Below are 14,072 nucleotides of genomic sequence, written 5' to 3'. Positions count from 1 at the left end.
TTAAACACTGGCTTATAATCTTACTCTGTCAAGCCGGAATTTTTCAAAATAATCCATGGTAAACACATTTCTCATTTCATTATTCCCTTCACTGATAAGAGTTACTAACAATTAAAATGAGTTCCTTAGCAGTATGGTCATTTATTGTTATATTTAATAATGCGTTTCTGAGCTGAGAAAGGAAAGTGAAGAAAAAGTGGGAAATAGTTGTAATGCATGGAAAGATGCTGTTTACAGTGTGCATACTAGATGAACTATCTCACATTTTACTATGGAAGCAAATTCACTAATGTGTTAATCACTAATGTAAGGAAGAAAACACATTTGTATGTAGATGGGTAAAAAACTTCAAGTATGGTATAAAGTTGCTCATGTAGACAATTCTGTATGTGGCCATCTTCCTATAGCACTATTTAATTTTCATTATAAAAAGAAGCCTGCTTTACATTCTGTGGTGTTTTCAGGTGGCTCTTCTCAGAAAACATGGCTTGGCTTTGCTTTTTTTTAAATTGAAGTATAGCTGATTTACACTGTTGTGTTAGTTTCTAGTGTACAGCAAAGTGATTCAGTTACATATTCTTTTTCACATTTTTTCCACTATAGTTTATTACAAGATATTGAATATAGTTCCCTGTGCTATGCAGTAGGACCGTGCTGAAACATGGCTTTTCTTATTGCTGCTTGCCAATATAATATATGCCTTATTTATGAGAAATAGAATTTATAGTATGTGTGGCATAGGCTTGTTGGAACAAATATACGGAAGTTCTAAATCTTTTAGAGAATTAGTGATTTTTGTTAAGATGACTAATTTTGATTTCATAGTTAATCTTCTATGGCTTTGCTAATAGACCTGCTGCTGGCTGGGAAACCTGCAAACTTTGAAATCTGCCTGGGTTCAATCAAGTGTTAGCTTTTCCCTTGATAGCTGGGGGACTTAAGGCAAATTGCTTAACTTTTGCTGATCCTGTTTCCTCAGCTGTATGTAAAATGGGGATAACAATAGTACACACTTGTTTGTTAGAGTTGTAAAGATTAAATGTGAAAACATGTAAAGCGTTTACATTGTGTCTGATACATGGAGTGTGCAAATGTCATACTTTCACTGCAGGGATGTTAAGAGTTGAAATTATGCCTGGAAAGTACTGAGCACATTGGATGGCACATAGAAGCACTCAAGGGTAGCTGTTATTGTGTGGGTTGTTTCAAGTATAGCACAAACGTGAACTGTTTGAATCATACCTTTTCTTTAGCCAGGGAGGCAAAGAGTCACTCGGAAGCAGAATAACCTGCCAGACCAGAGCAGCTCTCAGACGGCTGACAAAGGAAACGATGGTCAGCCAGAGAGGCCTGGACCGAGACAAACTGCTCCCGGACAAAGGCGAATGCTCCGTAGACACGCAGTCAATGATGCGGTTGTACCCAAGGGCCCAGAGACTACTGGCAACCTGACCACTCCCCAAGAGGCTAGCATTTCCCAACGTTAACAGTAATAAGGAATTATCTACTGCCAAGAAGTGAGCCCTCAACAAGAAGATGCCAAGCATGAGTACAGCTTAGAACTAAATGAACTTACTGTTTGTCTTGAGAGAAAAGCAGAAAGGTCCTGAAAGCTTTTCTGTGGCTGATGGAAAGAATGCAACAACAAAAAGCTATCAATCACTATCTCTTTCATCTTCAAAGCTAATGGATACACTTGAAAAGGAAAGGACAAAAATTCCAGTAGTGTGCAGATCCTTAAGACGCTTCTTCTTATGTATTAGGGTTCCTTGGTTACAGTGAGAGGTTTCATCACCAGATTCTGACCTCCTTCTACTGAAAGGTGCTAGACCTCTGGGATGTGTATAAACTTGCAAACCACAGCTAAAAGGATTCCTCCCTCTGCGATAAGCTGAAGGAAAGCAATTTAGGTTTCATGGTACCGTGGAGGCCGGGCAGAAATGTTGCGTTGGAATGAAGGAAATAGGACCTGAAAAATGTCCCTTTGCAAGCAACACTTGAACCCAAAGATGCCTAAATGCCATTTTAATGCTCATTTTAGTTGAAAGGACACATATGACATGTTCTACACTATGTATGTGGGGAAAGTTGGGTATAATTTTTCTTCTAAAAAATTAAGTACAGATAATTGATCACTGCACTTATACACCTGTAGCAGTGTCTCTGGAAAAATCCCTTTCCGTTAAGAGCCTCCCTTAAATGTCACACCTGATGGATGGTTCCTGAACTAGACAGTAGACTTGGCACACCTTTTCTTAGTCTTTTGATTCAGATTCAAAACTTACAGCACAAACCAGGTCAAAGTTACCTTAAATTAGAATTTATTGCCATTTATTCCTTTTTATAAATTTCTATAGCTTATACTCTTATTTTTGTGTTACCAATTGGTCTAGAGCCGCAAACATGGGTTTGTCCAGAGTACATTTTCAAACAACTTTGTAATAGGGAAATGGTTCTGTGCACGTTCTTGGAAACACTTGCGTTATGTACAGAAGGGAGGGGCTGATTATTTTTCTACAAAGTAATTTATGATTTTTAATTTTCTAATGTGCCTTGGACATGTGCCAAATGATGGAAAAGAAACAGTAAACTTTATGATTCTTGAGCGTGTCACGGTATACTTTTTTGACTTTGTTTTGCTAGGGAGATGTGTTTCTCAGCCTTTCTGCTATAAACATGTGCTTTGTATATGGAAACATCGTCCCCCATTGGATGGAGATACATTTTATTTTTCAGTTATAGATGTAAGTACGACTGAAGCATGTAAACTGGATCATCTGGAGCAGATCATTACCCACGTGCCCTGAGTAAGGCTGACCTAATCCAGTAAGCCCAGTGTCTAGGGCCCCCACAAGGATGTTTGAATTTCCTCTAACATCAGAAGAGCAAAACCGAATATAACACAGCTTCTTAGCCCAAACAGGAAATAAGCACTGTTGCTTTGCAAGTTTCTTTGTTCTATTTTTACTCCTTTCCCCCACTTTTAAACAAAACCACCTTATTGACTTAAGTTGCTGTGCTTCTCTACCATCCTAATTAAGAAACTTGACCCTATGCAGTTTATCAGCACGGCCATTTCCAAGATGCAAATACGTATATTTGACATCACCTAATTTTGGAGGTGGTGCAATATAATATTGAAAACTTTCACATATACCCCCAGTTAATTTCTAACAATTGTCCTGGCTGGTAGAATTGTCAAATGAGGAGCCAGGTTCATGGAAATAAAGGGGCTAATTTGCTTGCACCGTCAGAGCTGGGGTCAAGCCCTGGCTGGCGGTGTCACCTGAATTGGCAGATTCCAGCTTGGTGTGCCCTTCATCTAGAGATGTAAATACCATGAATGGGACTGTCAATCTTAGGGGAGAAGATTCCTTTTGAGCTCCTTTGGTAATCAGCAGGGTGAGCAATCTGAAGTGATTACCTCAATTATTTTTAAAAACACTTGTGTTTTTCTCCAATTACTTTCCCACTTAAAAATAAATTTGACAACTCAAATTGGTAATGCCCGAATTTCTATTTTGTGTAAGAATGTTCTGAATTCAAAGTTAAATTAGAAAGTTGAGAATAACCACCCCCCCCACCCCGTGGACGGAAACGTACCCCACCCCCTTGATGCAGTCAAGAACCTCTATCCTTGTACAGAGTCACTTTCCATTCTCGCGTGTCTCTGAAGGATGGGAGGTTGACAATCTTTAAACACATTCACTTCGGTAGCTGCCATCAGGACAGTGGTTATTCTGCAAGAGAAAGTGTGTAGCAAACTTGGTGAGAATTGTCTAGTCTCCCACCAGCATTTCTATGTAAACGAGACATAAAACAAAATTTACCTGTAACTGGGATTTTTTTTTTTCAAAATCCTTGATCACATTTTACTTTTGATGATTTATTTACTCTGTTACTCTGAAAAATTTTTGATGTTCTTAATGGTTCTACTCATTCGTTTATTCAAGAATACTAGACACTTTATTCTAACACTGACTTTCTTCAGCATCTATGGCTACAAATTTCAATTCTCAAACATAGTAAAATCTCAAATATAGTTCAGTGTGCTAGCTAAAGCAGAGATTGGGATTTAGCTAGACTGGGAGATTGGGATAAACCACATTTCCCATCACTTTCCTGCTACTAATCCTATTCTTCTCATTAAATGTTATGAACTTCCTCGAGGGCTAGGCCTCCCAGGACTAGGACATCTTATCTACAAGGTTACACCAAACAGCTCACTTGAGAGTTCAGTTTATTTATTTATTTATTTTTGGCTGTGCTGCGTGGCTTGCAGGATCTTAGTTCCCTGACCAGGGATTGAACCCGGGCCATGGCAGTGAAAGTGCCGAGTCCTAACCACTGGACCGCCAGGGAACTTCCTAGAGTTAAGTTTATGATTTAAATTTATGAGCACAGTTTTTCATAACCTGGTGGGAGTAAAGCACAATATAAGAGATGACATTTTTAAAAAAATATATTTATTTACTTGGTTGCGCTGGGTCTTAGTTACAGCAGGCGGGCTCCTTAGTTGTGGCAGGCGAACTCTTAGTTGCAGCATGCATGTGGGACCTAGTTTCCTGACCAGGGATCGAACCCCGGGCCCCCTGCATTGGGAGCGCAGAGTCTTAACCACTGCACCACCAGGGAAGTCCCAAGAGATGACATTTGCTTTAAGTTACCTGCAACCTTATCAGTGAAGACCCAGAACATTTCTACCAAAATGTTTAACCACTAAACTGTCTCAACTGGATTTGAATCATTAGAAATCATTTCTCTTACAAACATGTTTACTAGTGTTGAAGTATTATTACCCACATGTCTTATTTTGGTAATTTTTTTCCAATGGATGTTATCCTCTAGTTACAGAGGCTGTTTGGATAGGGGTCATATTTGTTAGATAATTTAGTCTCAATGCCTTTGAAAAGCATATTACAAATGAAACCGAAGCTAGGAATTTTCCCACATTAAATGTAAGTACTATCTTCAGGAAGAAAAATAGCTTACCTGCTTTCAGAACCTATGTCTTGGAAATATTAAAGTTGACTCAGCTTAATCCATGAGTCTTAAATCCCATGATGTTACCGGACACTGCTATTTTCTTTTTACTGAAGATGATTGAGCAGCTTCTATTTCTGCTGAGGCCATTTTCCCACCTAACACTAATGTCACAATTACAAACGATATGCCCATGCTGCTACACATGTTCAAAAGCTTTTGATAGGAAAGGAAAAAATTGAAAATGCAGGTCTTCTGTTCATTCTGCTATGGTTTTAAAACAAGTCTGTCCAAATTGTTTTATTTTGCATAACAAGTTTATTTTTAAAAGGCATATAGACAGTAAACAAAGTAAACATCCCATCAAGATCTTAACTTCTGCCAAGTATTATCTGTCCTAGAATTGCTCCATTAAGTCCCAGTCTCTAGACATCTTAAATTCAATAATCGTCATCTTCATCAGAGTCCATTACTTTTCTTCTGCTGAACTGGGGGGAAAATTAAATGAGTATCATAACATGTTTCACAAAGCATAACTCAGATTTTCTGAGAACACAAATTTCTACCTACTACAGTGAGACATTTCTGTCTGTCTTTAAAACAACTTAGTGTTTCAAAACAATAGAAGAGCCTTGAAAACTAGGCCCTCAATATATGCAGCCTTTCTCCCCAAACCTCCCTGTGTTATAAAATGAAAATGTCTATGGGCTGAAACATGTTTGATACAGTACATGCAGATGCAACGCTTATTTAAAATATCAATCTTTCTTTTGCCGTGTGCATTTGGGGAAACTTACTTTAACTGTTGTTTTCTTTTCTGTTTGTTGGCTTACTTTCTCGAGGATTTCTATTAAACCTTGTTCTGATACCTAGGATAACCATAGAGAAAAACAGTATTTTTTTAAAACAAAGAATTGACCTCAGCAGACTGAATGGTTTTAGTCCTTCTGGGGTGCGGGGGTAGAGGTCAAGAGGGAAGGAGAGTGGGACAGCGGGCTGAAGCCACTGGCTATAACTCTTGGTTTAAGTTCCACATAAAATCTGCTCTGCTAGTCTTCATTTGAGGGAGGAAAAGTATCCATCAGTTAGCTTCCTCGAAAAATACAAAATTAACAGGCACTTAAGAACACCTTCATCACCACTGTGTTAAGTGTCAGGGACAGAGATACACCATCTCTGCCCCTGAAACCTTGAGAAGCTTAAAAGCAGGAGACAAGTCACTCAAAAAAGATGAAGCAGTCGTTGTCTCTTCCACACACATTCTCAGTGTAAGGGGTTCAGGGCGGGCTGGCCCCTGTAGGCTGTGGTGGCGGCAGAGGGCTTCCCAGTGCAGGTGGGGCTCATCTGGGTCTTGAAGCAAGGGCAGGGATGCAGAATATACCCATCATGGCATTACTGCAACGCACATAATAACCAGGAATTTTAGCACCTCTTCATTTGCAAAACAAGCGCAACTTTACCTGTTTTAATTAGTATTACTGACAAACCTTGTTTCCAGTGTAGAAGCAATTTAGGCTAGCTGACCCTAATAGTCACTGGTTCCATAGCAATGTCAGAAAAGGAAAGAAGCAGAGCATTTTAGAAAAGACAATTAGTTATCTTTTAGGAACAATGGTAGATACAACTATTCTCTCCTTTAAAAATTGCTTCAACAAGAATTCAGTAACCAGAAAGAGATATAATTGACCTTCTGAAAATGTTTTGATAAAGTAGGTAACAATAGGTTAAAACTGCCTCAAGGCAGTCCAAGCTTACCTTCCCACTTAGTTGTCCATACCGTGCCATCTGTATAAGGTAATTCTCTACTGCTTTAGTTTTCTCAGGCTTTACAAGTGCTAAGTTACTTACTAAAAAGGAAAAAAATGTTACTTACTAAAAAGGAAAACAAAAATATATCTATACACACACACACACACAAAGTCAGAACTAAATGCACTTATATTATACCTTGAAACTAAGCACTGACATTTCCAAAGCCCTTCAGACTTATTCATGTCTTGAAACTAGCAAGGTAGATAAGGCAGATGCTATGGTTACTCCTCTTAAAAACGAGGAAAACTTGAGTTCAGCTGTGTCAACGTCAGTCAAGACCACACAGAGGTCGTGGCAGAGCCAAGATTAAACTTGGGTCCTCAGATTCTAAGCTCCATGCTTAAAAAAAAAAAAGCACTATTGCCCTCTGAAAAGCAATTTATATAGTACTACACATATATAATCATAGTGATTCATCTAAGCCTGCCTCTTCTAAGCTGGGCTTCAAGTTATAATACAGAAGATACTGGTTCATTCTGATGGCTCATTTAATATTTTTTCCTACATGGTTTTTATGAAAAATTTTATTATGAAAAAACATACACTAAAATGGAGAATACAGGCATACCTCATTTTATTGAGCTTCACAGATACCGCGTTTTTCACAAATGAAGGTTTGTGGCAACCCAGCTTGGAGCAAGTCTATTGGCATCATTTTTCCAAGAGCATTTGCTCATTTCATGTCTTTGTATCACATTTTGGTAATTCTCACAATATTTTTGAACTATTATTATTCTTGTATATGTTATGGTGATCTGTGATCAATGATTTTTGATGTTATTGCAAAAAGATCATGACTTGCTGAAGGCTCAGATGATGATTATCATTTTTTAGCAATAAGGTTTTTTTTTTTGCAATAAGGTATTTTTAAATTAAGGTATGTACACTGTTTTTTTAGACATAAGGCTATTGCACACTTAATAGACTACAGTATAGTATAAACTTAACTTTTATATGCGTTGGGAAACTAAAAAATTTGTGTGACTCGCTATACTGTGGTGGTCAGGAACCAAAGCTGCAATATCCCCCAAGGTCTGCCTGCACAATAAACCAGAGCCCCCAATCACCCACGTCGACTACCAGCAACATTTTGTGACTGACTCGATTTAAGAGTTGTTTCCTATAAATTTTACCTCATACAGTCGTCCCTTCGTACCTGCAAGGACCCCCTGAGGATGCCAAAATCCGAGGATGCTCAAGCCCTTATATGAAATGGTGTAGTACTATCAGCCCTCTGTATCTGTGGATTCTGACTCCATGGATACAGAGGGCCGACTGTATGCACTTGGAGATCATCTCATTGGTAGGAGAGAATGGAGCTGGTACTTCTAATAATGATTTAAGTATATTTCTTTAGGTTTATAAACTTAACATTTCTTACAAATAATCTGTATCTCACGTTTTAAGGTTAAACAAATATTTAATCTAGAGATAGCAACAATTTCATATATATCTCCCCATTCAAATAACTCAAGCCAATTTTATGGAAATAAAGAAAACTGAAGATGCTTACATCGGGCCCGGGCTGACTGATCCAGAACTTGGGCTAAGATACTGTTTCTCATTTCTGCTTCCCTACAACAAAAACAGGTCAAGCAAAATTAGAACTAAGCTGTCAGCGTTCCTATTGAACATAGAAAAATGTAACGAATCCACTCTTACACTCAAAGGCCAGCATTATATTTTGTGAGTGTTTATCTTTTTATTTTGTGAGGTTGAAAGGTAAAACTTCACATTTACCTAATCAGAGTGGAGTTTCAGTTCAACCACGATTATAAACATTTATTAAGTACCTAGTGTGTGAGAGGTGCTAGAAATTTATAGTGAGATTTCAGGCAATTACAAGGACCAAGTGATTAATCCCTGTAATTTTCTTAGAGATAAAGAAGCTGAGGTCCACGGAGGCAATGTTAAGGAGACACAGGTAACTGCGGCCAAGGTAGGACCAGATCCCATATTTCCAGACTCTCAGTTCTAGTTTCTGGGTTGGGAGGGGAGTTAAACTATAACTCTGCTTCTATCCTTGCATCTTCCTACCTATCCAAGTAGGAACTATTTCAAGTTCACAGGACAGTGGTTTCAAACTTTTTTTAAGCAGAAATTGTTTTTCAAATGAAGCCCTTCAAGGAACTTAATACGTAACACAGACAAAAGCAGAGATTCTTTGGCTGAATTCGAAGGGGAGCTCTGGCTGGCTGTGCCTACTAATTGCCCCCATCTGAGGAGCCCTGGGGTTGATGGAACACAGACTGAAGCCCACTTCCATAGGCCATTTCCTTATCACTCCTGAGTACTTCAACCCTGCCACGAACTTATTACATTTCACTAAATCTAAGAGGCCACAGAGTAGAAAACACACCATAGTATACTGTATCTCCAAGAATGAAAAACACCCTAGGTGAGGTGTCTAATAGGAGACCCTCACTCAAAGCTGGGGTATCATCCCAGAGCAACATCCTCAATACAAGGTAAACAAGAAATAAACCCGCTATGCAGAAAAGGAACAGCAAGGAAGTGTGCGTGCAACGACCTTGGCCCTGAGTGGAGGAAGAAAAAAGTGTCTCTGAGAATTTGAACTTCAAGCTGTAGTCTTGCAGGTTTGCTGTCTGAATTCACAGCACCAGTGTGGAGAAAGGGGGACCCTCAAGCAGTGAATTTTAAGAGGTCTCAGGTTAGAAATGACCCACGTGATGGCAGAAGCAAAAGTAAATCCTCTTTGGAAGAATCCAGGACAAGAGCAATCAATTATGAGACACATTCGAACGTCAGATATGTTAGCATGTGAAAAAAAATGCACTTCTTATAATCAGTGAAATTCATGCGGTAGTTTTATTTTCTTCTTAGCACTATCCCAGGTGCTTACCATCTGTCTTCTCCCTCTAATGTAAGCTACGTCAGGGCAGGAACCTTCTCCACCTTGCCTATCTCTGTAGACACAACACAGTGCCTGACCCAGAGCAGGTGCTCAGTATTTGCTGGATGAATGAATGAGTTAAAAGGCAACCCTGGGGGGTAGGGGTGGGGTCACGGGGAGTTTAATAGGCATAGTTTCAGATTTGCAAGATGAAAGAGTTCTAGAGATTTGCTGCACAACAATAAGAATATAGTTCACGTGACTTATACCCTTAAAAAGAGTTAAGATGGTAAATTTTATCTTATGTGGTTTTTTTTTAATTAGTTAGAAAAAAAAGGTAGCATGATGGGGTAACTAGGCATTCATTCAATAAACCTGCCAAGTGTGAGGTTCTCTGTGATATTCTGGGATAAAATAACATTGAGAATAGAAGGATAGTTAATAGTATTGAGCACTTACTAAATGTGAAGCACTGTGCCCCTGCAATCCTCACCACATACCTGTGAGGCAGTCCTATGATTATGTTGGTTTTAAGGTAATCACAGTTTAGCAGGGAAACATCTATCAGTAATTGCAATACAGAGTAATAAGTGCTGTAGGGTTCCATACATGTTTATTTAACAAACATAATAACAAACAGTGATGATGATTTCTGGAAAAATCACTATGCCAGGAAGATCTTTAATAAGAGTCACACACCTATTAAGGTGACTAAAGTAAAAAAAAAATTAAAAATTTGGTGAAACCATCCTTCAAAAAGTTCAGAGTTCCCACAGACACAGAGAACAGACCAAGAGATTGGTGTTGGGAGGTGGGCCAAATGAGTGAAGATTATCAGAAAAGTATAAACTTCCAGTTATACATAAGTCATGGGGGTGAATGTACAGCATGGTGACTATAGTTAATAATACTGTATTGCATGTTTGAAAGTTGCCAACAGAGTAGATCTTAAAAGTTCTCATCACAAGAAAAAAGTTTCTAAGTATGTGCGGTGATAAATGTTAACTAGACTTATTGTGGGGATCATTTCACAGTATGTACAAATATGGAATAATTATGCTGTATGCCTGAAACTTACGTTGTATGCCAAGTACTCCTTAATTTAAAAAAAGAGCCACTACATTAAAAACAAAAAACAGTTCAGAGCTCCAGCCCATACCTTTGCTTTGCTTCCTGTTGTGCTACATCGCCAGGGTCCTGAAAAGACAATTTTATCTTTTAGTAATTTCACAGAGGAAAAACACAGGAACTCCTATTTTCTTTCTGATACCTAACAGGCTCCTGCAGTGGTAGAGACGGCTTTACCAAATAATTAAAAGCCGGGCCTCACAAAAGTCAAACCGATAGCTTCCACTTACTACAGCGTTTTGATAAGCTTCTAAAGTCACAATCTAACACAGTGTTTTAGAATACAAACCATCATTAGGGAGAAGAGTCCTTGCTCTACGAAACCGTGTTTTACGTGGTAAGAATAATTTCCGTAAAAGAAAATGTGCTTCGGTATTGGGGACGCTGCAGATTCAAACAGCCCTCCCTTCCAGACCATCCCGCTCCACCCCTAACACGTTACTCCCTTCCTCTTTGCAGTAGAGCCCTTACTTGGGCGTTTTATCTACGGGATTAGTTTGGTGCCTGGCCCTCCCCGGGATTGTCAACTCCATCAGGCGATGTTCCCCGCTGTACCCTCAGCACCTGGCACACAGCAGACCCTTGGGTCGGAACAATTAAATTCTAGAAAACATTCGGCAGGAACGCTAGTCGAAGCAGGCTAGATCCAAGAGCTAAGGGCACCGAGAGACCCGAGGGGCTGAGAATTCTGTTTGGGACCAATGCCTGCCCGGGCGAGAACCAGCCCCTGCCCGGGAGAGGGCCCCCCGCCCCCACCCGCCCGGGGCAGCACGTGGTCCGCTGGCCGCCCGAGACCCCGCACGGCGGGGAGAGGGACCGAGCCTGCTCCGAAGCGACCAGGAGGCCGCCGGCGACGGAGGCGGGGTCCTCGGCCGCGGGGAGAGCTGGGGCGTCGGCGCCTGGAGCCTCCGCCCGGGGCCGCGCCCTCCACCTCGGGCGAAGGCGGCGCCCCTCAGGGGACGGGCCTGGCGGAGGGGCGGGCGCGCTTACCCCGTGCTTCGCCTGCAGCTCGGCCAGCCTGTGCTTCCTCAGCGCCTCGAGCTCCTCCTCCGCCATGGCCCGGCCGTCCGGAGCGAGCAGCCGCGGCCAGGCTCCAGCCCACTCGAGAGACCGCTGGCAGCCCCTCAGCGCGCGCGCCGTCGTCCCCACTGCGCAGGCGCCCGCAGCGCCCAGGCATCACCAATCCAGCCCGGAGCCGCGCCGCGCGCCCCAGCCAGGGTGCGGGGAGAGGCCCGATTCCGCGATCGCTGGTCGCGGCTTGCGGGGCAGAACCGCTGCGCGGAGCCTTCCGGACTTCGGTTCCACCTCCCCGCTGCAAATCTGTGCTCTGCGCGCGCGGCCGCCAGCCGGGCAAAGATCTGGCTGCGTGTGGGAAAAGATAGTAACCTAGAAACAGGCCGTCCTCAACAAGTATAATAATAGGTAAAATTTGTTGGTTGCCTGTAATGTGCTAGGCTCATGTTATCTTCATTTACAGATGAGGATCCGGGCGCTTAGAAACGCTAAGTGGAGTGATGGAAATGTTCTAAAACTGGATGGTGGTGGTGGTTGCACAATTTTAAAATTTGTTCAGAAATACTAAATTGTACCCTTAAAGTGGGTTGGGGGTGGGGCTGGAGCAAATAGAGACTCTCTGGTCATCCTGACGTTACGAAGCCAAATTAAAACAAACTTGGAGGCTGAGTCCGCATCAGATGGGCCTTTCCTCAGAGGTTGGCTTGGCGGCTGTGGGATGTGGTGTGAACTCCGGGACACTCCACACATACACACACACACACACACACACACACACACACACACACGCTGTCCTGGGGCTCGCGCGCGCGCGCACACACACACACACACACACGCTGTCCTGGGGTGAAAGCGCGCCTTTGGAGTGGGGACATTGGTGTGTGTTGGCCGGAATGTCAGCTCCCTAACCCTATGTCATGCATGTGCTGTCTTTTCAGTTGTGACAAAATATAAAATTTACCACTTTAACCATTTTAAGTTCACAGTTAAGTAGTGTTAAATGCGTTCATCTTGTGCAATCTCTAGGACTCTTTTCATCTTGTAAAACTAAAACTGTGCCCTATCCCCGCTTCCCCCCAGCCCTTGAACCATTCTACTTTCTGTCTCTGAATTTGCCTGTTATAGGTACCTGTACAAGTGGAATCATACAACATTTGTCCAATGTCTTCAAGATTCATCCATGTGATACCGACCAGGGTTCTTGGCCTTCCCCAATCAATAGAAATTGATCAGAGGCTAGACAAGAAATTCAGGCAAGGCTTTATTGGGGCCCCTGCTGCAGCAGGGCGGAACGAGAACAAGTTAACAGTTTCCCTTGCTCTCTCCCTGGGGTGGATGCGCTGGTTCCTTATATGGGGTGAGGGTAGGGGCGGGTCCAGGGGTCAGGCCAGAGGTGGGGGCTTAGGTGTTTTGCCCACCCCTTTGGTGGTGTTGAGTGCAGGGGGGCAGGCACAGTACCCTGCTTATGCTCCCGACACCCTGTTTTTGCACCCAGCTCTTCAGAAGTGGCAGTTGGGCTTTTTGGTCTCTTTGTACCTTGTCCAGAATTTGCCCCAAATGCACAATGCGCACAGTTATTTTTAGTCCCTATAGCTTCTTTGTATTTTGTTGCTTGAGGAGAGGTTTGTCCAGGTGCAAGCACTGCAGCAAAGGGTCCCAGGCCCCAGCCTGTCTCACATATTGTAGCGTGTGTCAGAATTTCTTTCCTATTTAATAACATTTCTCTCATATATATATATATATTATATATAATATATATATATAAAACCACATTTTGTTTATCCATTCATCACTTGGGTTGTTTCCTTTTTTTAAAAAATTAATTTATTTTTATTTTTTTATTTATTTTTAGCTGCTTTGGGTCTTTGTTGCTGCGCGCGGGCTTTCTCTAGTTGCGGGGTGCAGGGACTACTTTTCGCTGCAGTGCGCGGGCTTCTCATTGCGCTGGCTTCTCTTGTCGCAGAGCACAGGCTCTAGGCACATGGGCTTCAGTAGTTGTGGCACACGGGCTCAGTAGTTGTGGCTTGCGGGCTCTAGGGCACAGGCTCAGTAGTTGTGGCACATGGGCTTAGTTGCTCCACAGCATGTGGGATCTTTCCAGGCCAGGGCTCGAACCCGTGTCGCCTGCATTGGCGGGCAGATTCTCAACCACTGCGCCACCAGCGCAGCCCCGGGTTGTTTCCTCTTTTTGGCTCTCCTAAATAATGCTGCTATGAACATTGATGTATAAATGTCTCTTTCAATTCTTGGATATAGAGAATCCATGTGTTTTGAATTTAAC

At 42.0% G+C, this 14,072-nt stretch overlaps 2 protein-coding genes and 1 long non-coding RNA gene across 14 annotated transcripts in view; 2 read left to right on the top strand and 1 right to left on the bottom strand.

Annotated features, from left to right (window-relative positions):
• Nucleotides 1-2,610, top strand: part of ANKRD27 (ankyrin repeat domain 27) — a 52,536-nt gene extending 49,926 nt beyond the window's left edge. For 8 of the 9 annotated variants that reach the window (XM_028164937.2, XM_007165052.3, XM_028164941.2 and 5 more), the window contains one exon: nt 1,254-2,610. In XM_028164937.2, coding sequence (XP_028020738.2) covers nt 1,254-1,487 — 234 coding nt within the window. In that variant the 3' untranslated portion in view covers nt 1,488-2,610. The remainder of the gene's footprint in view (nt 1-1,253) is intronic. The other variant, XM_057534642.1, reaches the window with a different exon arrangement.
• Nucleotides 2,611-3,586: 976 nt separating this feature from the next.
• Nucleotides 3,587-11,937, bottom strand: PDCD5 (programmed cell death 5). 3 transcript variants are annotated; one of them, XM_057534648.1, is made up of 6 exons: nt 11,768-11,937; nt 10,809-10,846; nt 8,309-8,370; nt 6,739-6,830; nt 5,781-5,852; nt 3,587-3,740 (listed from the first exon to the last, which is right to left on the bottom strand). In XM_057534648.1, exons 1-6 carry the CDS (start codon nt 11,831-11,833, stop codon nt 3,696-3,698), a joined length of 375 nt encoding a protein of 124 aa, XP_057390631.1. In that variant the 5' UTR covers nt 11,834-11,937; the 3' UTR covers nt 3,587-3,695. The 3 variants fall into 3 exon arrangements, with proteins under 3 accessions (XP_057390631.1, XP_007165111.1, XP_007165110.1); XM_007165048.3 differs by lacking the exon at nt 3,587-3,740 and adding an exon at nt 5,264-5,471; XM_007165049.3 differs by lacking the exon at nt 5,781-5,852 and having other exon boundaries at nt 3,610-3,740.
• A 102-nt stretch (nt 11,938-12,039) lies between these two features.
• The window catches only part of LOC103011961 (uncharacterized), a 94,817-nt gene continuing 92,784 nt past the window's right edge, over nt 12,040-14,072 (top strand). For both annotated transcript variants that reach the window (XR_449553.3, XR_449554.3), the window contains exon 1: nt 12,040-12,199. This is a non-coding gene — a long non-coding RNA (uncharacterized LOC103011961). The remainder of the gene's footprint in view (nt 12,200-14,072) is intronic.

The sequence above is a fragment of the Balaenoptera acutorostrata genome, chromosome 19 (assembly GCF_949987535.1).
Source record: "Balaenoptera acutorostrata chromosome 19, mBalAcu1.1, whole genome shotgun sequence".
NCBI classification, from domain to species: domain Eukaryota; kingdom Metazoa; phylum Chordata; class Mammalia; order Artiodactyla; family Balaenopteridae; genus Balaenoptera; species Balaenoptera acutorostrata.
The sequence above is the reverse complement of the archived record's forward strand: the minus strand, read 5'-3'. Positions and strand labels throughout refer to the sequence as shown.